Here is a 23,889-nt window from a genome sequence, read left to right on the forward strand (position 1 = left end):
AGTTTTATAATGAACATAAGATCACTAACACAGTGTTTTGTGTCATTGCATTGGCAAAGCATACGTCAGTTGAACAGAAAACAAAATAAAATAAAAAAATTTCACGCAAGAAGCGCATGATTTGTGTCTCAAAGCTTTATCACTGCATGTGCTGTGAGTTTAACCTGCATTTTTCTTTATATCCAATTTAAGTTCCGGTTCGGTTTAAGTGCAGGTCCAGTTCCAGAATCAAACCATTGGGGGTGCTTCTGAAATAAGTGAGGGTGCTATAGTAAAGTGCAGATGTAATGTGTAAATAATGGCTCCAACATAATATGAATAGCAATGTATACAATAGGAGATTTAAAATTTTAAGTCGTTACTTTTACAAATAATTGTAATAGAATTTCAAAAATTGATACAAAAATTCTAATATTTTTCTAGTCTGCAATTACATTGCTTATTATTACTGCATATTTTTGTCCCGCGTTACAGTTATGGTAGCAATTTTAAGCATGAATCCTGCATTTATGTAGATATCACTTCTGAAACTGCAGAGTGCAACTAGTCGTCGGTCCTCAAGAAAAACAAAACGTTAAAATTATGAATTTATTATATATAAAGCGTGCAAAGTGCATTTCCTTTATAATCACTAAAGTTATAACTCATCTTAGTTATAGCTGTCTACACTGCACAATGAGTCTCTTACATCATGTCTACACTTTGTTAATGAAAGAAACTCAGTGCTGAAAAAAAATGGCGTTTCTTCCAGTGAGCGGATTTTTGTACACCCCTGATTGGCCATTGCATTCAAGAGATCAACAACCGTGTCTGCGATTGGCTATATTGCTCACCGCTGCAAAATCATGTTGTAAATAGAAACATTTATGCACTTGCATTGCATTTGAGGGTGCTTAGGTGTGTGTTGAACCGGGCCTGCATTGGTGTGACATTTGTAGCAATTTTGCACTTTGACAATTAGTGTGAGATATAGGCTACATTTGAGTATTGTATCTTTTGATATAGTTTACAAAATAAAACAGTACGCTTTAAAATCATAATTGTAGTACATTGCGTTGTTTTAAACCCCAAACATCTTACTTAAACATTCTTCATTAACAGTTATTCAGGCTATATCATTTAAAAAAAATAGAAGTAGTTTCAATGTAGCTAGCTACTTTTTGTTAGTAACTTGTAGTGTAGCTAACTACATTTTCAGAAGGGTAGCTTGACTGTAGTTTAACTACTTTAATTTATGAGTAGCTTGTGAAACTACAGTTTGAGTAGCTTCCCCAACACTAGTAGAAGTACAGATAAGCATAAGCAAATTCTAATAATAAATAGCACAGCATACATAGCAATGGTGTAAACAACATCACAGGGCATGCAGCTTACATTTCCTTTGTAAGCAAATGTTCACACAAGCTTTAAAATACAACATTGAAAGAATCTTGACAATGAATACCCAGGTTACAACATGAATCCAACAAGCTAAGGAGTACTTGATAGTCTTGTATATACACATGTACACTCATATAACGTCTCCAAATACAACACCATGATCTAACAAAACACCAAAAACCATTCATTTAAAAAAAACACTTACTTACAATGCCTTTTCCAAGAGTAAGTGAAGTGTGGATTGAGATTGGTATCATCTGTGTACTCTCAAACATCTCACACAAAATGGCTGAACAGCACATGCTCTACTTAAATATAGGCATGTCACCCCTAGGGGTTGCTAAATTGTGAAACTAAAGCTGAGAACAGCATATGAACAGTAACCCTTACTTTACGTTTTCAGTGGATATGTAATTTAATTACACAATCATCAAAGAGATGCAGAGATTTCTCGGTTTTGCTAACTTTTACAGACGATTCTTGCGTAACTTTAGCTCCATCGCAGCCCCTCTTACTTCAGTGTCCAAGGGAGGGAAAGGTTGTTTAACTTGGTCTCCCGAAGCTGATAGGGCTTTCAATCATCTGAAAGAATGTTTCTCCACGGCACCCATATTACATCACTCTGATCCTGAACTTGAGTTCATGGTTGAGATCGATGCTTCAAGCACTGGGGTTGTTGCTATCCCCTCGCAACGTCATGGTAATCCGTCCAAACTCTTCCCCTGTGCTTACTTCTCCCACAAACTCAATCAAGCAAAACAGAATTATGATGTGGGGAACCGCAAACTTCTTGCAATGAAAACAGCCTTTGAGGAGTGGCGGCATTGGCTAGAGGGAGCCAAATACCCCTTCTTAGTCCTCACTGATCATCGCAACCTTGAATATCTTTGCTCAAAAGGATCCTCATTCTGTCAACCCCACATTACAGACTCCGTTGCTTAAAGCGCATCATTCTGTGCACAAGATGCGCATAAGCGCTCAGTGACGCTCTGTATTGAGTCTTTCGTATTTAGGGCTGGGGGATATATCGCATGCAATTGTCACGCGCATTTCGTCAGTAAAGCCGGTTCCTTGATTACCGCTAAATCGCCATCACCTGCTTTCAAATGGAGCGGCATTTAATAGACAGAGCCGTAGTTCACTGATAAGCCACGCAATATCGCGTTCATTATCGAAGTCGATATCTGCGATAATGAACGCGATATTGCGTGGCTTATCAGTGATCTACGGCTCTGTCTATTAAATGCCGCTCCATTTGAAAGCAGGTGATGGCGATTTAGCGGTAATCAGGGTACCGGCTTTACTGACGAAATGCGCGTGACAATTGCATGCGATATATCCCCCAGCCCTATTCATATTATAAAGCTTTTGTGCAATGTAAGATTATTAATAGCCATTCTTGTTCTGTCTTATCATATGTTGCTGCTTCATTAAAAAAGCTGCGCTTAAAATTTTAAAGAAATGTCTTAATTTTATAGTATATTTTTATATATATTTTTCATACATAACAAAATCATGTGTCATGAATGGAGTCTAATGTTCGCTATGTCAGAATTTATTCGGCAAATGCATTTCCATCTCCTTTTATTCCCATAAACTCTTTTTAGCACAAGTCAAAAATCACCTCAAGTGAGTGTAAACTTTTTTTTGTGACTTTTTTCCTGAAATTTAGTGATTTCATTGCTCGTTTCTGATGCTGTACTTTTAAATGTGCATAAAAACAGGGTGATGGAAACAGCTAATGTTTCGTCTTTCTCCATGTTACCTGCACCTGGATATCCCTGTTTATTTGTCAGCAAAAGTCTGCTGGATGAAGCTAAACATGTTAGTTGATCATCATAGGTCTGAGGCATTGTCTTTTCTCTTTCTGTCTTCAGTCTGAGTGGATGCAGAATTACAGAGAAACAGTGTGTCATCCTGACTTCAGCTCTGAAATCAAACCCGTCACACCTGAGAGAGCTGAACCTGAGCAGGAATGAAATGGGAAACACTGGAGTGAATCACTTATGTGACGTACTGAAGGATTCACACTGTAAACTGGAGAGATTGAGGTCAGTAACATTCTTCACATACAAGAATCAAAATGCTTAAAATCACTTCAACAGTTTAAACTAAAACACTTTATACTCAATATCTCACAGTGAGTCTGAGTTCACATTATATTTGTGTAAACAGTTTCATCTTAGTATTTTGTGATTTGGTGAAATAAAGATGAAGATCTCTTATTTTCTTATGAAGATGACGTGACATTAGGGAATAAAAAGTTTTCTTCCGTCTTATTTTCTACCCTCTCTTTTTTCTAATGTAGGTTAAGATACTGTGAAATGACAGATGAAGGTTGTTCTGCTCTGACTTCAGCTCTGAAATCAAACCCGTTACACCTGAGAGAGCTGGACCTCAGTGAGAATAAACTAGGAGACTCTGGAGTGAAAAACCTCAGTGATCTACTGATGAACCCACAATTCAAGCTGGAGAAACTACAGTTAGTATCATTATACTGTATTTACTATTAAGTTTTTTTTAAGACAACAGGGCACAAGTCACATCATTTCTAGCGCTGAATCTCCATCTGAAGAAAGATTCAGAAATGGTATTCGTTAATGGGTTTGTATGTGTATCAGTAATAAGTATGTGTCACGAATGGCTGGTTGTAATGAAGCTCACGATGATGGAGAATACAATAACACTGTCTTTAATCACAACTCTAACATGTAGAAGAGATAAAACACAACCACTTCAACATAAACGACAGAACAATGAACAGACAGAACTAAGAGTTTAAATACACAGACAGAGTAATCAAGGTAAAACTGAACAGCTGCAGGAACTAATTAACAACAAGAACACTAACTAGGGAACACACACAGACAGAAACACCATGATAATAAAACACAACAAAAATCTTCTTTTATTCAACAAAGTGTGTATTTCGAGAGTAAAAAGAGCATTAAACTTTGAAGCATTTTAAAGGGTTAGTTCACCCCAAAATGAAAATTCTGTCATTTATTACTCACCCTCATGCCATTTCACACCCGTAAATCCGTCGTTAACCTTCAGAACACAAATTAAGATATTTTAGTTGAAGTCCGATGGCTCCGTGAGGCCTCCATAGGGAGCAATGGAATTTTCCTCTATCAAGATCCATAAAGGTACTAAAAACATATTTAAATCAGTTCATGTGAGTACAGTGGTTCAATATTAATATTATAAAGCGATGAGAATATTTTTGGTGCAGCAAAAAAAACTAAATAATAACTTATTTAGTGATGGCCGATTTCAAAACACTGCTTCAGGAAGCATCGGATCATAAATGAATCAGTGTGTTGAATCTGCTGTTCGGAGCACCAAAGTCACGTGATTTCAGCCGTTTGGCAGTTTGACACACGATCCGATTCATGATTCGATACACTGATTCATAATGCTCCGATGATTTCTGAGGCAGTGTTTTGAAATCGGCCATCACTAAATAAGTCGTTATTTTGTTTTTTTGGCGCACCAAAAATATTCTCGTCACTTTATAATATTAATATTGAACCACTGTAAATGACAGAATTTTAATTTTTGGGTGAACTAACCCTTTAAACTTTGTGGTTGTAAAATTGTTTCATATGCTGGAATCTGACAAATCTTTGCTGTGAAACAAGACTAGTGAGAACAGACTAAAAAACAGTGAGTATGTTTACATGGACAACAATATTCCGATATTAACACGATTAAGACAATACTCTGATTAAGAAACTACCATGTAAACAGCGATTTTTGATTACCTTAATCTGGCTAAAGTCATACTCGAAGTAAACACAAATCGAATTAAGACAGGTGGAGTATTTCTATTTTAGTCACATTATTGGAGTGCATTATAGACATTTACACACCTTAATAACGCTATTAAAGGTGCTAAAGAGGATCTTTTCGTCGACTGTGAAACCAAAGACTGTTACTGAGTTTTTGAAATGAGCGCATGCGTAAGAACAACCCCCCTCCTTCGAAGGAACGCCTCCCAAAACTCGTAAACACTCGTATTGGAACATGAGTGTTTACCAACGGCATTCGCTGTGTTGTGTTAGTGGATTCATTATGTTGGACTCACCGCATGTAACTCATAATCTGCAGTTGTTACTCCTGTCTCCGGACAAAAACATTGCATGCGGCGCCTGTGGAGTGTGGAAAGTTACTGGAGCGCGCAGCCGCTTGTCTCTCACAAGGAACGTCATGGCAGTGATTGACAAGTCAGAGGGCCTGATTGGCTGATGTTTTTAAGGCCCTACCTCGTGCACAGATGATGTATATTAATATTATTCCTTTCAGTGCACCTAATAAATAGTCTTTTATCAGTTAGTAAAGACAGTTTCAAGTAATATTGCAAAAATGTATAAAACAAAACATCCTCTTTAGCACCTTTAACGTCATGTGGGAGTTTTCGCCGCATTTTGCTACAGAATACATAGTACACACATGGCAGTGGTCAACCTTTTGACGGCAAACAAGAGAGCAAGTTTCAAGCAAGAAGCCACAAATCAAATTCCTCTCACCTCATCTCTCATCCAGTACCTCTGAGTTTGTTGCGGTGGCATGAATGAAATGTTGCCAAATTAAAGTGCATAAGAGGCCTGTTGCTGGAGAATTTGTATCCACCATCGTCTATTTACAGAGCCCCGCATGAGAGGGAAAATAAATAGTAGGCTAAATCGTGAACGATTTACTCATTTGTTCCCTCGATTTATAAACTATGAGTATGATTTATAAATCAAGGGAAAAAATTAGTAAATCGTGTGCACAATTTTTATTTTTTTGCATGCCATATGCAGGGCTCCGTATCTGTTTGCACATATAGCATGTCAAATAATTAACTGCACTTGAAGCTTTCGTAAAATTAAAAATGAAACACCCAAAACTGTATATGGTACCATTACGAAAACGAACTGTGTGGTGATATGTGAAATTCTGTAGAGAACGTCGGGCAGTGTGCCGTGGGGACGTAATGATGTTTGCCATCGATCTATGTTCTATAACATGTAAAACGGGAACATGAAAGGAATATTCAAAAAGCAACTCATGTAAACACCTTAATCATAATATTGTCTTCTTCAGAATAAGGTCAATAATTAGATTACTGCTGTCCATGTAAACGTAGTCACTGAAAAAAATAATCATGAATGGATGGTTGTAATGAAGCTCACGATGATGGAGAATAAAATTACAAATGTCTTTAATCACAAATCTAACATATAGGAGAGATAAAACACACTTTTATATTAATCTACAGTGATAAATTCACTTATTTTTGGGAGTGAGGATTGATCCAGACTTGGATTCTAACTAGTATCCTCAAATGCTCCTGTCTTGGTTTGTTCGTTTAAGTTTCATTAAGTTTCCATGTTTTTGCTGGTTTATTAGTGACTGTATGACATTTATTCATGATTCATTTAACTCACACATGAACTGAACATGGATTTGAGTAATTCTCTCTTTCTGTCTTCTGTATAGATGCAGTATTACAGAGGAACAGTGTGTCATCCTGACTTCAGCACTGAAATCAAACCTGTCACACCTAAAAGAGCTGGACCTGAGCAGGAATGAACTGGGAGACTCTGGAGTGAAAAACCTCAGTGATCTACTGATGAACCCACAATTCAAGCTGGAGAAACTACAGTTGGTATCATTATACTGTATAGCAGTTACAGTTAGTGCTGGGCGGTATGACCAAAAATCTGTATGTTGTTTTAAGATTCTGGCGGTTTCACAGTATGTCACGTTTTTTTATTATTATTATTATTATTATTATTATTATTATTATTTATTTTATTTTACTGTCAGGAGTATAGGGAATATATTATACACATAGTAAGGACAAATAAAAATATTTTTAAGAATGTAATTAAATCAGTTTATAAAGCTAACAATTTAGTTTAAAAGGAGATCAAATTTAATTCAATTAATAATATTAATAAGTAGGCTACATTTTTACTGTGCAATATCTGTAATTTCAATGAAGACCTTTGAGTTTGTGTTTTAATAAACAGTGTTATTATTATTATTATTAAGCTATTATCTCTATTAATCGAAGTACACTCGATTGTACAATAGTATATTTCTGTTATTTCAAGTTATACCGAACTGAAGAAGACGTTTGACTTAGTTTTATTAAATTAAATGGTGAAATGTTCATAAAGTGACGCTAAGAGCAGCTCTGCAGATGAAGTTCATGTATGGTGAGTGAGACAGCGGACACTGAAATCATCGCGAGCTTCAGTATGTGTACTAGTAGACAATAGCAGTCATTTTTAGCTTTAATATTCGCAGACACTAGTCTGTATCGATATCTGATTGATTGTACAGCCCTACTTTTGAATTTTTCATCCCAAGAATTGCTAAATACCGTGACGTTCCGCTTTTTTACAGTAAGTTCTATTTGTGACTGGATTCTGTGGTGTGGACGTAGTGTCTGTGACGTCTCCCATAGAGTTCTGAACAGCAGTTTTGAAGCGAAAATGAGGCCGCTGCCATCTTAGCAGCGCGTCACTCCCGAATAACTGAAAATGGGCAAAAAGGCGGGACGTAGTTGGAGCCCATGCGACTTGTTGCTGAAACCACGCCCGCCTAGCGCGACATGATCATGTTAGCAGGAGCTATCTATCTTAGATACTATCTAAAATATTAATAAATATAACAATATCATTAGGAAGTACTAAAGGTTTACTGTCAATCTATGGTGTTTTTTTTTTTAAGACAACGTTATAGATGCTCCAACACCAGTAGGCTAAATAATTTGTGTGGGGTGTGCAAATAACACTAAAAATCAAGTGGGACTTCATACCTTTATAATGAAATAGAGATCACGAGATGAATCCAATCCGTGTCCATTGCAAAACAAAAAACAGTACTTTTTGTCCATGAAAGCGTTAAATCCATTAAATATTTATATATTATCCATTGTTTGCATTACATATATTCAGAATTAATCATTTCTCAGTATGCAGCAAGCCATATATTGTATAAAATAATCCAGAAAAAAGGCACAAATACAGCTGAGATGCCAAATTCAGCGGCTGAAATTAGCTGCTGAGGTAACATAACGGCACACAGACAGCAGCGGCAATCCACCCGTCACTCAAGTGACCACGCCCTTAATTGTGCCGAATTTTAAGGCTTAATATAATTTAAACGGATGAGTTATAATAAAAATTCACCCCCCTCAGAGTTGTCATGAAGGGCAAAATTAGCAGTATAGACCAAAACCACAATATGAACCAGGTTGTAAACATGTTTTTTTTCTGCTGTAAACTTGGCTGTTTTACCATGATGGTCAATGAGATTCTGCTCTCTTTTGGAGCCTGTCCCTAGCGGCCAGTCGATGAATCGCAGTTTAAGTCACTTCCATATTGGCTTCACAAGAGACTGGGGGAGGTTACCGCTTGGTTTCAAGAGAGACTATTGGAAACTAAATGCTGCTGAAGCTCTTCAATGATCATCATAGATGTGAACTATTGTTATTTCTCTGTCTTCAGTCTGAGTGAATGCAGTATTACAGAGAAACAGTGTGTCATCCTGACTTCAGCTCTGAAATCAAACCCGTCACACCTGAGAGAGCTGGACCTGAGCAGGAATAAACTAGGAGACTCTGGAGTGAAGCACTTATGTGACGTACTGAAGGACTCACCCTGTAAACTGGAGAGATTGAGGTCAGTAACATTCTTCACATACAAGAATCAAAATCATTCAAATCACTTTAACAGTTTAAACTAAAACACTTTTTACTCAATATCTCACAATGAGTCTGAGTTGAAGTCTGAACTTGAATGGATTATACGCTCGGTTACTTCCTGGTTGTCATTAAGCCACCTCGGACATTTCCGGTGAACTGTTAGCTGTTGTACATTGACACAAAACCATCAATGTGACTTTTTAATGTTGTATTCATATTTTAATGCAGTTATCACATTTACCTAATTTGCCAATTAACCAGTTTTATTGATTGCAATAAAGATGAAGCTATTGAGACCGTTTAGTAATGCCGTGACTGTAATTAGACACGCACATGCATTTTTCCCCCAGCACTTCAAATGTTATTTTTAATATGACCACAAACACAATTTGTTCATCCTTCTGAGATTGTCCCCATTGTAAAACCGAACGTTTAAAAATGTAGGAAATTCAAAATTTGATAGACGACACTTTTTTAAAAATAAAAAAGACAATAATTACCACTTTAACCAGCAGGTGGCGGCAAAGTAGCATTTATTTGCGCTTATATCAGCTATTTCCTCTAATCATTTTTCACTTCGTTTTTGACTAAATATTAAACATTATAAAATAACAAGGTTTAAAAATACATTTTGTCAATGTGAACTATGAAGTACTCACAAAATCTTAATAAAAACAATAACTTTTATTATGAATTAATTACACAAAGCGAGCACCGTGCTTTCCCATTATAATCGCAGCAGCTGTCAGTCAGTGCAGTGCAAGATCAATGATTTCAGCACACTTTTAAAAACACACATTTTATTCAATTAATCTAACTAAAGTGCACAATAAATATTACATTTTTGAAGAGTTTTTGCACATAAAAGTGTGAAAACTGATGGTTGAATTTAGCTGAGGAGGAACACTGAGGTACAACTTTATTTATTTATTTCTATGCTGTCTTACGTTTGAATAACTAAATTAATGCTATTCCTGACCATTTAAGTGACTATATTCTGATTATAAATGAAGTATTACACTACTTATGCTCAACACACCAGCAAATGACTCTCACCGGAAGTTTTCCAGCTGGCTTAATGCGGAAGTTCTAAAGAATGCTCCATGCATATAGTCCATTAGTCCATTCCCAAACTTTAATTTTCTAATTTTTCGACCATTTTCAGGTTGCTTGTTGCGGATCATTCAGATCAAAGGCTTTCACAGCTGTACAGTTTTAGATAACTGAAATGATGAAAGTGATGTTGATGTCTAACATATTAAAGTTCTCTGTGTCTTTTGTTTGCCTCCATATTCAGTTGTCAGTTTTTAGAAATAACTTTCAATACTTTTGTACAAAGAACAAAATAAAATTCACTTTGAGGATTTCTGTTGTTCAGGTTTAACTGATTAATCAGCTGAATGTTTCCATTCCTGTTCTAGACTCTCTAACTGCAGTGTAACAGAAGAAGGTTATAAAGCTCTGGCTTCAGCTCTGAGATCAAACCCTTCACACCTGATAGAGCTGGATCTCACAGGAAATGATCCTGGACAATCAGGAGTGAAGGAGCTCAGTGATTTACTACAGGATCCAAACTGTCAACTGAAGACACTGAGGTGAGATGGGATGAAATAATTATCCAAATTAGTTATATGCAGGCTAAATATTCATAACAAATATATTATTCTAGTTGTAGCACTCTATACATCCCTGTGTTTAGAGTGCCCTGGGTTCATTTACTGGCTTTCTTTATGAACTTAATGCAGTAAACTCAAAACATGTCAACTTAGACAGAAGAACCCAGGTGAAAAAAGTAAATTTCAATAATGTACTTAAAGTGCTCTATTTTTGCACACTAATTAGGGCCCGAGCACCGATGGTGTGAGGACCCTATTGGAATTGCTCAGCCAATTATTCTTCTTCTCCAAAATGAATCGCATTTTTGAGGGCCTAAACGTTCTCAAAAACTCATGAAACTTTGCACACGCATCAGAAGTGGTGAAAATTTACATCTGATATGGGTTTCAGAATTAGGTGTGGCAAAATGGCTCGATAGCGCCACCTACAAAATTTCAATTAAGCGCCCTTCGTGCTACGTTTCACGTACAATTATGAAATTTGGTAGACAGATGCAACAGCCCAATACCTACAAAAAAGCCCCTGGGTGCAAAGTTTGTAAACCCAACAGGAAGTGAGATATTTTGAATTTTCTCTACAAAATTTTGCCAGTTTTTGCCATTTCCACATGTTGTACTTTAACGAACTCCTCCTAGAGCTTTAATCAGATCAACATCATATTTGGTCAGTCTAATCTAAAGGCCTTTGAGACGTTAAATTGCGAAGATCTAGAGTTTTCGCTGAAAGGCGTGTTCGTGGAGGCCTGGCAAAGTTCGATGTTTCGCCATGAAACAGGAAGCTGTTGTAACTCGGGCATACAATGTCTGATCTGCCCCAAACTTCACATGTTTTATTAGAGTCCTGACCTGAAGACATCTATATGACAATATTCAGTTACAGTCATAGCGCCACCTGGGGGCAACAGGAAATGACATGTTTTACACTGTGATTAACTCCTCCTAGAGATTTAATCAGATCAATGTTATTTTTGGTCAGTCTAATCTAAAGGCCTTTGTGACATTAAATTGCGAAGATCTAGAGTTTTCACTGAAGGCCGTGTCCATGGTGGCATGACAAAGTCTGATGTTTCACCATGAAAAAGGAAGTTGTTGTAACTCAGACAAACAATGTCCGATCTGCCCCAAACTTCACATGTTTTATTAGAGTCCTGGCCTGAGGACATCTTCATAACAATATTCAGTTACAATCATAGCGCCACCTGCAGTCCACAGGAAATGACATGTTTTACACTGTGATTAACTCCTCATGGAGATTTAACCAGATCAACATCAAATGTTATCAGTCTAATCTTAAGACCTTAGCGATGATAAATGTCAAAGATCTTGAGTTTTCGTTGAAGCGCATGTCTGTGGTGGCATGACAAAGTCTGATGTTTTGCCATGAAAGAGGAAGCTGTTGTAACTCAGGCATACTATGTCTGATCTGCTCCAAACTTCACATGTGTGATAAGAGTCCTGGCCTAAAGACATCTATATGACAATATTCAGTTAGCCATAGCGCCACCTGCTGGCAACAGGAAATGGCATGCTTTACACTGTAATTCACTACCAGATTCACATTTCATTATGCCACGAAGTACCAAACATGCTAGAAACACGTTAAATCATGCAACACTTGGCTGAGTGCTAATTTATGCGATTAACGCCACTAAAGAAACAGGAAGTTGTTGTAACTCAGGTATACAATGTCCAATCTGCTCCAAACTTCACATGTTCGATAAAAGTCCTTGCCTGAAGACATCAACATAGCAATATTCAGTTACGGTCAAAGCGCCATCTGTTGACAGCAGGAAGTGTGGCATTTCGAAATGACTTTGGCATAATTCTCCTGTATTCACTCGCTTACATGCATGATGCCCACTGTTCACTGTTTTCCTAAGGCCAACAGGTGGTGGTGAGCCCGGGTGCGAGGGCCCTTTTATCGCTGCTTGCAGCTTTAATTTTGTACGTAAATATACTAAAAATTCTTCTTTAGTACTTATTAAGATAATCTTAAGAACATTTAAGTGTACTCAACTGTGCTATTTTGAGACACCATGAAATATGAACTTAAATGTGCTTTTAATATACTATCTCTGTATTTAAAAATGTATTTAGATACTACTTATAGTAAATTTGAACCCATAGTGTACTACAAGTGGTAACCATAGGTGGTAACTAATTATATTTTTTAAATACAGAGATAGAATATTAAAAGCACATTTTAGTTCATATTTCATGGTGTCTCAAAATAGCACAGTTGAGTACACTTAGATGTTCTTAAGATGATCTTAAGAAGTACTAAAGAAGAATTTTTAGTATATTAAGTACAAAATTAGTGCACAAAAATAGAGCACTTTAAGTACATTATAGAAATGTACTTTTTTTTGACCTGGGAATAAATAATCAAATGTTCAAATAATCATTGGTTTCCTTTTACTTTAATTTTAACTTAATTTGAGAAATTGAATATTAAAAAAAATGTATTATTCACACTATATTACTTTACAGGAACCACTTATAGTGTTTGTGCATATTTCACACTTTTACACCATTTTACATTCATTTTCTATCAGTTAATAAACTTCACTGGGCCCAGACTCTTGTAAATGTATTAAACTCAAAATAGTCCCAAAATAAATACGGTGCAGGCCTGAATGACGCTCGTGTGCGTTGGGGCATAAAAACAATATTGCCGCTTCACTCTTGATAGAGTCAACAGTGATGGGAAACAATGTGATTACTCAAGATTGTAGCTCATATCTAAGTCCAGCGAAAGGATCCACGTGGAGAGTCAAGAGCGGAGAAAAACTCGGCTGCATCAGGTACAGACAAAACATCACCGTGCGATCCTGATCTGGGAATCCAGTGATGCCAGGGGAGCTTTCAGGAATTCCTGGCTACCTGAAGCGCTGTCTGGATATGGGAATCCAGCGCGGCCGGAGGAGCTCAGTCTCCAGTTGTTCTGATCAGTTGAGAATAACAAGTGCGTCACAGTCCCGTATCTGCATTACCCGCACAAACACGATTACTAATGTGGCAGGAGTTCAACACTTTAACTTCTGTACGAAGTTACATGAACTCACTTCACTTAGTATAACTAAATTAACACCTTTATCCTAACTGTGTCACTCTCCGTGTCGTCTTCGTCCCCACTTCTCTCTCGCTCTCCTCCTGCCCCCGACCTCTGACCAATCACACATCTCCAAACCGAACTGACATGTGAAAATACCCAATCAGAGCCTAAACTTTATACAGTTTCACCAATATAAAGTTATGTTTATAATATAATACTCATGAGGAGTACACATACAATATATATTGAATAAACACAAAAACAATATAAAGATAAATCTTAATTAAAATAAAATGTATTTTTCAACAGGGATACATAGTTATACAATAAGCTGGACAATTTGTTGCATCAGAAACTAAATTTCTTCTAAATAACTCTATTAGACTTTTTCAAGTATTTATGTATTTATTTGTGTATTTAAATGTTCAAAAATAAAGTTATTTAGAATAAAATCTAAATAACTAACTAGAGCTTGTCTTTAGAACAATAATTAAGTGTTTAATCTTATCAGTCATGTTTGTAATGCAACAGACATTTAGTTGAGAACTGAAATGACTCTTCTGCAGGTTTTTGAGTGCTGCTGCAGATGAAGCCTGTCAGTATGTGAAGAGAGTTGTGGGTAAAAACCCGTTACTCCAGAGAGAGCTGAATCTGATTGGACATGAACTAGGAGACACACGAGTGAATCAGATCGCTGCTCTACTGCAGGATAAACACTGTCGACTCAACACACTGACGTGAGTATTGTTCAATTATTTAAAATATTACATTACTTTTTATTTTAAGGTAACTGTAGCTGATAATAATATTTCCTCACAGTATTTCATTTAGAGCAGTTTTTTCTCAGCCTCAACAATGTAAAGTAACAAAATTAAACTGTTCAATTAAAAACACACAATTAAAGAGTTACCCTCAAGCTTTAAATATAGAGAAGCTTTTTAATAAGACAGTTTGATCATGGGTCAATAATTATTTGAGTTACTGTAGAGGGAGAACAATGATTTTCTTCCAGAGCTCAGAAAACTCTTCAAATAAGTGATAGACTGAAAACAGCTGCTCTACAAACACAGAGATGTCTTTCCTAACTTTCACAGGTTAATTCTGTGTAAATTAAATATAAGTGTGTATATATTGATGCTCTTTTTGAACATGACTGCTGAATGTGATCATGTTTACTGATTGCTGGTGTGTAACAAAGTTTTTGTGACATCAGAACTGTTCATAACTGCTTTCAATTTAATGTTTGTATTTCACAAAATGTAAAATGTCTAATTTTGGTGCAGCATAAACTAACTTTTGAACAAATGCATTTTAAAAAATCTGTGATCAGAATCTGCCTGTAATTTGTCCCAGTGATCAAACCAAGGGTGACATTGACACGAACCAACCTTAAAGATGTTAACTCTCATAAATAGATTGATGATTTCAACCTTTATATTGTTACAATGTCGTAGTATATTTAAATGAACAATGTGTCGTCTTTCTCCATGTCACCTGCACCTGGATATCCCTGTTTATTTGTCAGCAAAAGTCTGCTGGATGAAGCTAAACATGTTAGTTGATCATCATAGATCTGAGTCATTGACTTTTCTCTCTCTGTCTTCAGTCTGTATAGATGCAGGATTACAGAGGAACAGTGTGTCATCCTGACTTCAGCTCTGAAATCAAACCCGTCACACCTGAGAGAGCTGGACCTGAGCGGGAATGAACTAGGAGACTCTGGAGTGAAAAAACCTCAGTGATCTACTGATGAACCCACAATTCAAGCTGGAGAAACTACAGTTAGTATCATTATACTGTATTTACTGTTTAGTTTAGTTTAAGTCAACAGGGCACAAGTCACATCATTTGTAGCGCTTTTAAGGAAAAGGAGCAAAATTAGCTCAAATGAAATAATAGGAAATTATTAAGAGTTATTTAGTTTACGACCGAGCAATTCATCTGCTCAAGCCGTACTCAGCTCCTGTAGCAGATATAAATATATCCACTATCGTGAAAACACTGATTAGAGCGCGGTAACTTTAAGATCGACAGTTTAAGACACTAAATTTTACAAGCACATAATAGAAAGTGTCTTGTTTTAAAATCTACAAGAGACTTTATTTATTCTAACACAAACACACACATACACACAAATTCATACGCGTTGCAGTAAGAAATGAAATGAGAGAGAAAAAGTTTTAAGAGAGAGAGTGATATGATGAACAGCAAAATTCCTAGCAAAATATACACTTCAAAGACCTGAACAAACCATGAATCATTCATTTAAATGCACCAGTTTCAGCTTTATAATCTGGAGTTACTTGCTTGAGTCGACTTTAAGTGTGAATCTTCTCGTCGGCGTGCAGAGAAGGGTTTTCCAAGTTGATGATCTGTTGCAGGGTCTTTCAGGTCCAGATTGTGTTAGGTAAAAACCAATCACGTTTGAGCTTGCTGGCAAATGAAATTTAGTCTCTTTGTCATGGCTGGAGTTAAAGTCGAAGCGGCAAAAGTCGTTGGTTGAACTTTGCGGAAAAACTTAGAACACGAGACTCTCAAGGAAAAGAAAATTAAGTAAAAGAAAAGAAAAGTGAGTGAAAGTTGGATGGCTTGAATGAGCTGCTGGTCTGTTCTTCTTGTTACTCCATGGTTACTCTTTTTTCTGCTTACGGTCACTGCTGACTAGTTCACTCCTGGGATATGACCATTTAAACTTAGGTGTTTGTCCCACTTCTGAGAGGATTTTTGGCCAATCAGATATTGTCCTGTTTCAAAAAGTGGCTTTTCTCCGCCCCAATCGTACATAGGTCTTACCTCCGGTCTCTGCTTTAGCAGACAGTACCATTTTAAACATCATTTCTATTAAATTGAATATGATACATTTTACACAGTTTTCATTCAAGCCATGATTTAGACATACATTACAGATTTACATTCATTCCATATAAGGCATACTTTCAATCAGTCATTCAAAAGTTATCACATTTACATGAATTGTGGGTGTTCTAAAGCATAACTGGTTACAGGTAGTATGTGTGGACATGATATACAATGTATGTAGTTAAAAGATATTTGATAAGTCCATTTCAAATTGTTTGGAACAATTTTGATGCAGTTTTAGTTGTAGAAGTGTCTTTGTTGGTTTTCGACTGACTTCCGGAGTGGACGCTGGCGCAACTTGCTGCCGCTACTCACCGGGAAAACTCTGTTTGTGTTTACGCTTCTGGGCGAATTGACTGTGCACTCGCTTGAATCTTATGATGTGGCCTAGCAGGATTTATTTCTGGTCTGTCTTCACATGGATTCTCCTGTCGCTGCTGTATCAGCCCGTGGCAATTCACGGCTGCTGAGCTCCTCCGACTCCGCGACCATCTGTCCGAACCTATGCCGGAGGTGTTGCACCTCCACCCGGACATCGCTCTTATCCTGCGTTGGAGATACATCCATCGTGGGTCCCAGCGGAATTTCCATCTCGATAACTCCAAGGCCATCACTTCACTCTGGTCTACCACTCGTCGCCCTCCTAGGAGCTCTGGTAGGGCTGTCGATCACAGTGTGTTAGCCAGCCTAGCTAGGTCGGCTAACACTAACGTCAAGCATGATAACATCGCTGCTGTCAACTTCGGTCTTCTTAACATTCGCTCGCTCACGGGTAAGGGACATCTCATCCAGGATCTCCTTACAGGCCGTAAGTTTGACTTCTTCTGTTTGACTGAAACTTGGCAACACCCAAATGACTTCTCTCAACTTAATGACTCCACTCCTCCGGGGTTTGTTTACATCTGTCAACCACGTTGCTCTGGGCGTGGGGGAGGTCTTGCGATAATCTACCGCGAGAACTGGAAAGTTTTGCCAGTGTCTGTTCCCACCTTCAACTCACTAGAATGCTTAGTGTGTTAATTATCTGGACCGATTCCCACCATTGTGGCCGCAGTGTATCGTCCACCTAAATCCCATAATGATTTTATTAACGACTTTTCTGTTTTGCTCACACATTTAGCTACTCTTTCACCAAATGTCATACTGTTAGGAGATTTCAATATACATATGGACAATAGTAATCTTCCTCTTACCAGAGATTTTTCATCCTGCCTTGAAAGCTTTGGATTTTACCAATATTCAGATTTTCCAATGCATTCCAAAGGACATACCTTGGATTTAATCTGCTGTTCTGGTTTGATTCCCTCTAACTGTTCAGCTGATGCGCTACCTGTAACTGACCATTCTCTTATCTCATTTAATGTTAAACTCTGCTTTTCTATGACCAAGTCACCACGTTTTATTTCATTTAGGAATGTTAAGGACATTGACACTGCCATGCTTGCCTCTTGTATTGCTGTAAACCTGACTTTGGACTTTCCTTCTACTCCTGATGCTCTTGCTGCTCACTATAATACTGGTTTAATCAAAATTCTCAACTCTCTTGCTCCAGTAAAAACTCAATCTGCTTTTTTTTCCTCGAACTGCTCCCTGGTTTACCCAGGAATTGCGTTTAATGAAAGCCAAAGGACGACGTTTGGAGCGGCTTTCTCGGAAAACTGGTCTCACTATACATAAAGAATTATACAAAAATCATTTACTGGATTATAAGGACTCTTTTGCTCTAGCTAAATCTAATTACTACTCCTGTCTAATATGTTCAAATTATGGTAACTCAAAGACTTTGTTTTCACTATTTAACAAAATTCTCCAACCAACTGACTCTCTACCTTCTCATATGTATTCCACTGACACATGTAATTCTCTGCTGCTCTTTTTCGAAGAGAAAATTCACAATATTCACCAGCGCTTAAATATACATTCTTCATCTCCTTCTTCTGAATACTTTCCACTCTGTCAGCCTTTTTCTAGCTTTAAAATTCCTGATGCTTCTTCAGTTTCTGTTATCATTTGCAGATCTAAGTCTTCTACATGTCAACTCGACCCTCTCCCTACATCGTTGGTTAAATCCTGTCTTTCCTCTCTGCTCCCCCTTATAACTGCTATCATTCACTCCTCACTTTCTACTGGAATTGTTCCTTCTTTGTTCAAAACTGCAGTAATCACTCCTATTCTTAAAAACCTGGCTTAGACCCTAACAATTACAATAACTTACGCCCCATTTCCAATCTTCCCTTTATTTCAAAAATTCTTGAAAAAACTGTTGCAGAACAACTCCATGCCCATCTATCCCAGAACTATCTTTATAAACAATTCCAGTCTGGCTTTCGCTCTCGCCACAGCACTGAAACTGCTCTTATTAAAATAACTAATGATCTTCTCATCGCAGCCGACTCTGGTTTACTCTCTATTCTTATACTTCTTGATCTTAGTGCTGCCTTTGACACTATCTCTCACTCCATTCTTCTCAACAGACTTTCTTCCATCGGTATCACTCACACCCCTCTTCATTGGTTCCGTTCATATCTCTCAGGCCGCACTCAGTTTATTCAATTAAAATCCTTTCAATCACAGTCCTCCCTGGTTTGTACTGGTGTTCCTCAGGGATCTGTATTGGGTCCTCTTCTTTTCATCATTTATCTTCTCCCCATTGGCAATATTTTTCGTAAATTTAATATTCACTTTCATTGCTTTGCAGATGACACCCAGTTGTATCTATCTAGTAAACCTAATTCTACACTTCCACCCACCGCTCTTACAAACTGTATTTCAGAAATAATATCTTGGTTTACATCGAACTACTTACAAGTAAACAGTGGCAAAACTGAAGTTCTTCTCATTGGCACAAAAAAACACATTATCCAAAGTTGACAGTTTTTCTTTATCAATTGGCAGCTCTGTAGTTCACCCCTCACCTCAGGTCAAAAGTTTAGGGGTCATACTGGACAGTTCCTTATCTTTCCAATCTCACATTAATAATGTAACCCGCTCTGCATATTTTCATCTATGCAACATTAACCGTCTTCGCTCACTGTTCAATCCACCCCGATTCTTGTACACAGCCTCGTCACCTCCCGTATTGATTACTGTAATTCTCTTCTTTTTGGTCTCCCTCGTAAATCTATCTATAAGCTCCAACTGGTCCAGAACTCTGCTGCCCGCATTATCAGTAAAAACCCCACTTTTCACCACATTACTCCTGTTCTTCAACAACTTCACTGGCTCCCGGTCAAATTTCGAATTAATTTCAAAATTCTCCTCTATGTCTTCAAGGCCATCTATCGCCTTGCCCCACCGTATTTATCTGGTTTGCTTGACATTGCCACTCCTTCCCGTTCACTTCGATCTTCTTCTTCCATTCACCTCACTGTGCCCACTGCTCGTCTCAGCACTATGGGGAGCAGAGCCTTCAGTCGCTCTGCTCCCCTACTCTGGAATGCACTTCCACCTGACATTCGTAATACTGATTCTCTTCCTCTGTTTAAATCCAGACTTAAAACTCATCTGTTCATACTGGCTTACTCTTAGTGATTGCACTCATCGTCCAATTGTTTAATGTTTATGTAATGTTTATGTGTGTTGTTTATTTATGTAAAGTGACCTTGAGTGTTCAGAAAGGCGCTTCTAAATAAAATGTATTATTATTATTATTATTATTATTATTATTAAATTAGTCAAAAAATACCCCCCCTCCATTGAACCGATTGGTAACGCCCAACCAATGCGCATCGCACTTTCACCAACACAACGCGAGTGGAGCTCTACTGTTTGAATGAAAGAGAGCGGGTAGCACCAAAAATGAAGAGAACCGCTGCCCAGCCGACTATATTAAACTTCTGTTCAAAGAGGGACGTTAAAAAGAATAAAGCATGTACTGAGAAGGAGGTATGAAAACATTGTAATAGCTAAGTACACTCCACATATATTTTAGCTAGCTAATCCATTGCAATTTAGCCATAACTATCAGTGTAACTGTAACCAATTACTAAAACAGCCATCTATTTTGTTACTTCATTTTTCAATAGTGTCTTATCAATGACAAAAGTATTCAAATCGGTGTTTGTTTTCTTCCTTAATTAATCTGACTTTTGAATGAATTGGCTGAATGAACGATTTAAGTAGCTCACTCATTAAAATGTCGAATCGCTGCCACCTACTGGCGGTTTCAATATATAACATAATTTATTTCTTTTTAGAATCACTCTATGTTAGAATTTGATGAATGGTTATACATAAATTCCATAAAGTTATGATTGATAGATAGATAGATAGATAGATAGATAGATAGATAGATAGATAGATAGATAGATAGATAGATAGATAGAGAAGAAATAAATTATCTAATAACGCTACACATAAAACAGATTTTTTTGAAAAAAAAAAAAATAATAATTAATAACAGGCAGCATACCAATGCTCAACCCCCCCAATGTTGAAACCAAATCTACGCCCTTGGCATCATGTATTATAAGATCATTATGTTTGTAGCATGATCCATTAAAACGGCTTTGCATCAGTTTGTGTAGCACACTGCCACCTAGTGGTAAACAGTGGAACAGCAGCATATACCGAAATGAGCAAAATCATGATATCGTACATGCCGTTTGAAAAAATATATATACCGGTATTTTCCCAGTACCGGTATACCACGCATCCTTATTCAGACTTGCTAAATCTGATCAGATTTCAATCGGATATGCGCAAAAATCGGATATGGACTGACAGTCTGAATGAGGCTTATGAGACTCCAGCTTAAAAGCCAGAAAGATCTTGAGGCCTTAATTTCACTCTCTGTATTCATACTGAAAATCATGATCTAGTGAGCTTTTGTATTTCTGCTCTGTGGGACGTTTCTGTTCTTATGAGTTTGCTTTAGGACTGAGTGTCGCTCGAGTTTCTTTTTTAAATATCTCTGACTATTGGACTTTGTTTTCAAGTATTTATATATTTATTTGTATATTTAAATGTTCAAAGTGTTACATTTAAATAACTAACTTAAGCTTGTCTTTATAACAATAATTAAGTGTTTTATCTCATCAGTCATGTTTGTAGTGCAACAGACATTTAGTTGAGAACTGAATTGACTCTTCTGCAGGTTTTTGAGTGCTGCTGCAGATGAAGCCTGTCAGTATGTGGAGAGAGTTGTGGGTAAAAACCTGTTACTCCTAAGAGAGCTTATTTTGGGGTTTTTTGGCGCACAAAAAGTATTCTCGTTGCTTCATAACATTAAGGTTGAACCACTGTAGTCACATGAACTTTTTTAAATATGTCTTTACCTTTCTGGGCGTTTGAAAGTGTAAATTATCTTGCTGTCAATGCAGGCCTCACTGAGCCATCAGATTTTATCAAAAATATTTTAATTTGTGTTCTGAAGATGAACAAAGGTCTTACGGTTGTAGAACGACATGAGGGTGAGTAATAAATGACAGAAATTTCATTTTTAGGTGAACTAACCCTTTAAGCTCATCATAACAGAATCAAACATAAAGTCTGTTAGAACACCATCAGTGGAAACAGCTGATTCGTCACGTGGGTTTAATGTTTGCTGTCAGAATTTATTCTGCAAATGTTTCCATCTCCCATTATCCCCATTAACTCTCTTTCGCACAAGTCAAAAACCACCTCAAGCGAGTGTAAAAACGTTTTTGTGACTCTTTTTTTTTTTCTCAAAATGTGGTGTTTCCATCGCTCGTTTCTGACGCTGTACTTCAAATGAAGTCTGAAGTGTTGAAGTCTGGACTTTAATTAGCCCATTCCCAAACTTTAATTTTCTCATTTTTCGACCATTTTCAGGTTGCTTGTTGTGAATCATTCAGATCAAAGGCTTTCACAGCTGTACAGTTTTAGATAACTGAAATGATGAAAGTGATGTTGATGTCTAACATGTTAAAGTTCTCTGTGTCTTTTGTTTGCCTCCATATTCAGTTGTCAGTTTTTACAACTAACTTTCAATACTTTTGTACAAAGAACAAAATAAAATTCACTTTGAGGATTTCTGTTGTTCAGGTTTAACTGATTAATCATCTGAATGTTTTCATTCCTGTTCTAGACTCTCTAACTGCAGTGTGACAGAAGAAGGTTATAAAGCTCTGGCTTCAGCTCTGAGATCAAACCCTTCACACCTGATAGAGCTGGATCTCACAGGAAATGATCCTGGACAATCAGGAGTGAAGGAGCTCAGTGATTTACTACAGGATCCAAACTGTCAACTGAAGACACTGAGGTGAGACGGGATGAAATCATTAACAAAACTAGTTATATGCAGGCTAAATATTCATAACAAATATATTATTCTAGTTGTAGCACTCTATACGTCCCTGTGTTTAGAGTGCCCTGGGTTCATTTACTGGCTTTCTTTATGAACTTAATGCAGTAAACTCACAACATGTCAACTTAGACAGAAGAATAAATAATCAAATGTTCAAATAATCCTTGGTTTCCTTTTACTTTAATTTTAACTTAATTTGAGAAATTGAATATTCAAAAAATGTATTATTCACACTGTATTACTTTACAGGACCCACTTATAGTGTCTGTGCATATTTCACACTTTTACACCACTTTACATTAATTTTCTGTCAGTTAATAAACTTCACTGGGCCCAGACTCTTGTAAATGTATTAAGCTCAAAATAGTCCCAAAATAAATAAGGTGCAGGCCTGAACGACGCTCGTGTGCGTTGGGGCATAAAAACAATATTGTCGCTTCACTCTTGATAGAGTCGACAGTGATGGGAAACAATGTGATTACTCAAGATTGTAGCTCATATCTAAGTCCAGCGAAAGGATCCACGTGGAGAGTCAAGGACGGAGAAAAACGGCTCTGCATCAGGTACAGACAAAACATCACCGTGCGATCCCGATCTGGGAATCCAGTGATGCCAGGGGAGCTTTCAGGAATTCCTGGCTACCTGAAGCGCTGTCTGGATATGGGAATCCAGCGCGGCCGGAGGAGCTCAGTCTCCGGTTGTTCTGATCAGTTGAGAATAACAAGTGTGTCACAGTCCCGTGTCTGCATTACCCGCACAAACACGATTACTAATGTGGCAGGAGTTCAACACTTTAACTTCTGTACGAAGTTACATAAACTCACTTCACTTAGTATAACTAAATTAACACCTTTATCCTAACTGTGTCACTCTCTGTGTCGTCTTCGTCCCCACTTCTCTCTCGCTCTCCTCCTGCCCCCGACCTCTGACCAATCACACATCTCCAAACCGAACTGACATGTGAAAATACCCAATCAGAGCCTAAACTTTATACAGTTTCAACAAT

At 37.3% G+C, this 23,889-nt stretch overlaps 1 protein-coding gene across 9 annotated transcripts in view; it reads left to right on the forward strand.

The window, feature by feature from the left end:
* LOC125250291 (NACHT, LRR and PYD domains-containing protein 12-like) overlaps nucleotides 1-23,889 on the forward strand; it is a 128,071-nt gene that overhangs the window by 14,220 nt on the left and 89,962 nt on the right. For 8 of the 9 annotated variants that reach the window (XM_048162803.1, XM_048162799.1, XM_048162800.1 and 5 more), the window contains 4 exons: nucleotides 3,258-3,431; nucleotides 3,689-3,862; nucleotides 6,868-7,032; nucleotides 22,665-22,838. In XM_048162803.1, coding sequence (XP_048018760.1) covers nucleotides 3,258-3,431; nucleotides 3,689-3,862; nucleotides 6,868-7,032; nucleotides 22,665-22,838 — 687 coding nt within the window. The remainder of the gene's footprint in view (nucleotides 1-3,257; nucleotides 3,432-3,688; nucleotides 3,863-6,867; nucleotides 7,033-22,664; nucleotides 22,839-23,889) is intronic. The other variant, XM_048162807.1, reaches the window with a different exon arrangement.

The sequence above is a fragment of the Megalobrama amblycephala genome, linkage group LG17 (genome assembly GCF_018812025.1).
Source record: "Megalobrama amblycephala isolate DHTTF-2021 linkage group LG17, ASM1881202v1, whole genome shotgun sequence".
In the NCBI taxonomy this organism is placed as follows: domain Eukaryota; kingdom Metazoa; phylum Chordata; class Actinopteri; order Cypriniformes; family Xenocyprididae; genus Megalobrama; species Megalobrama amblycephala.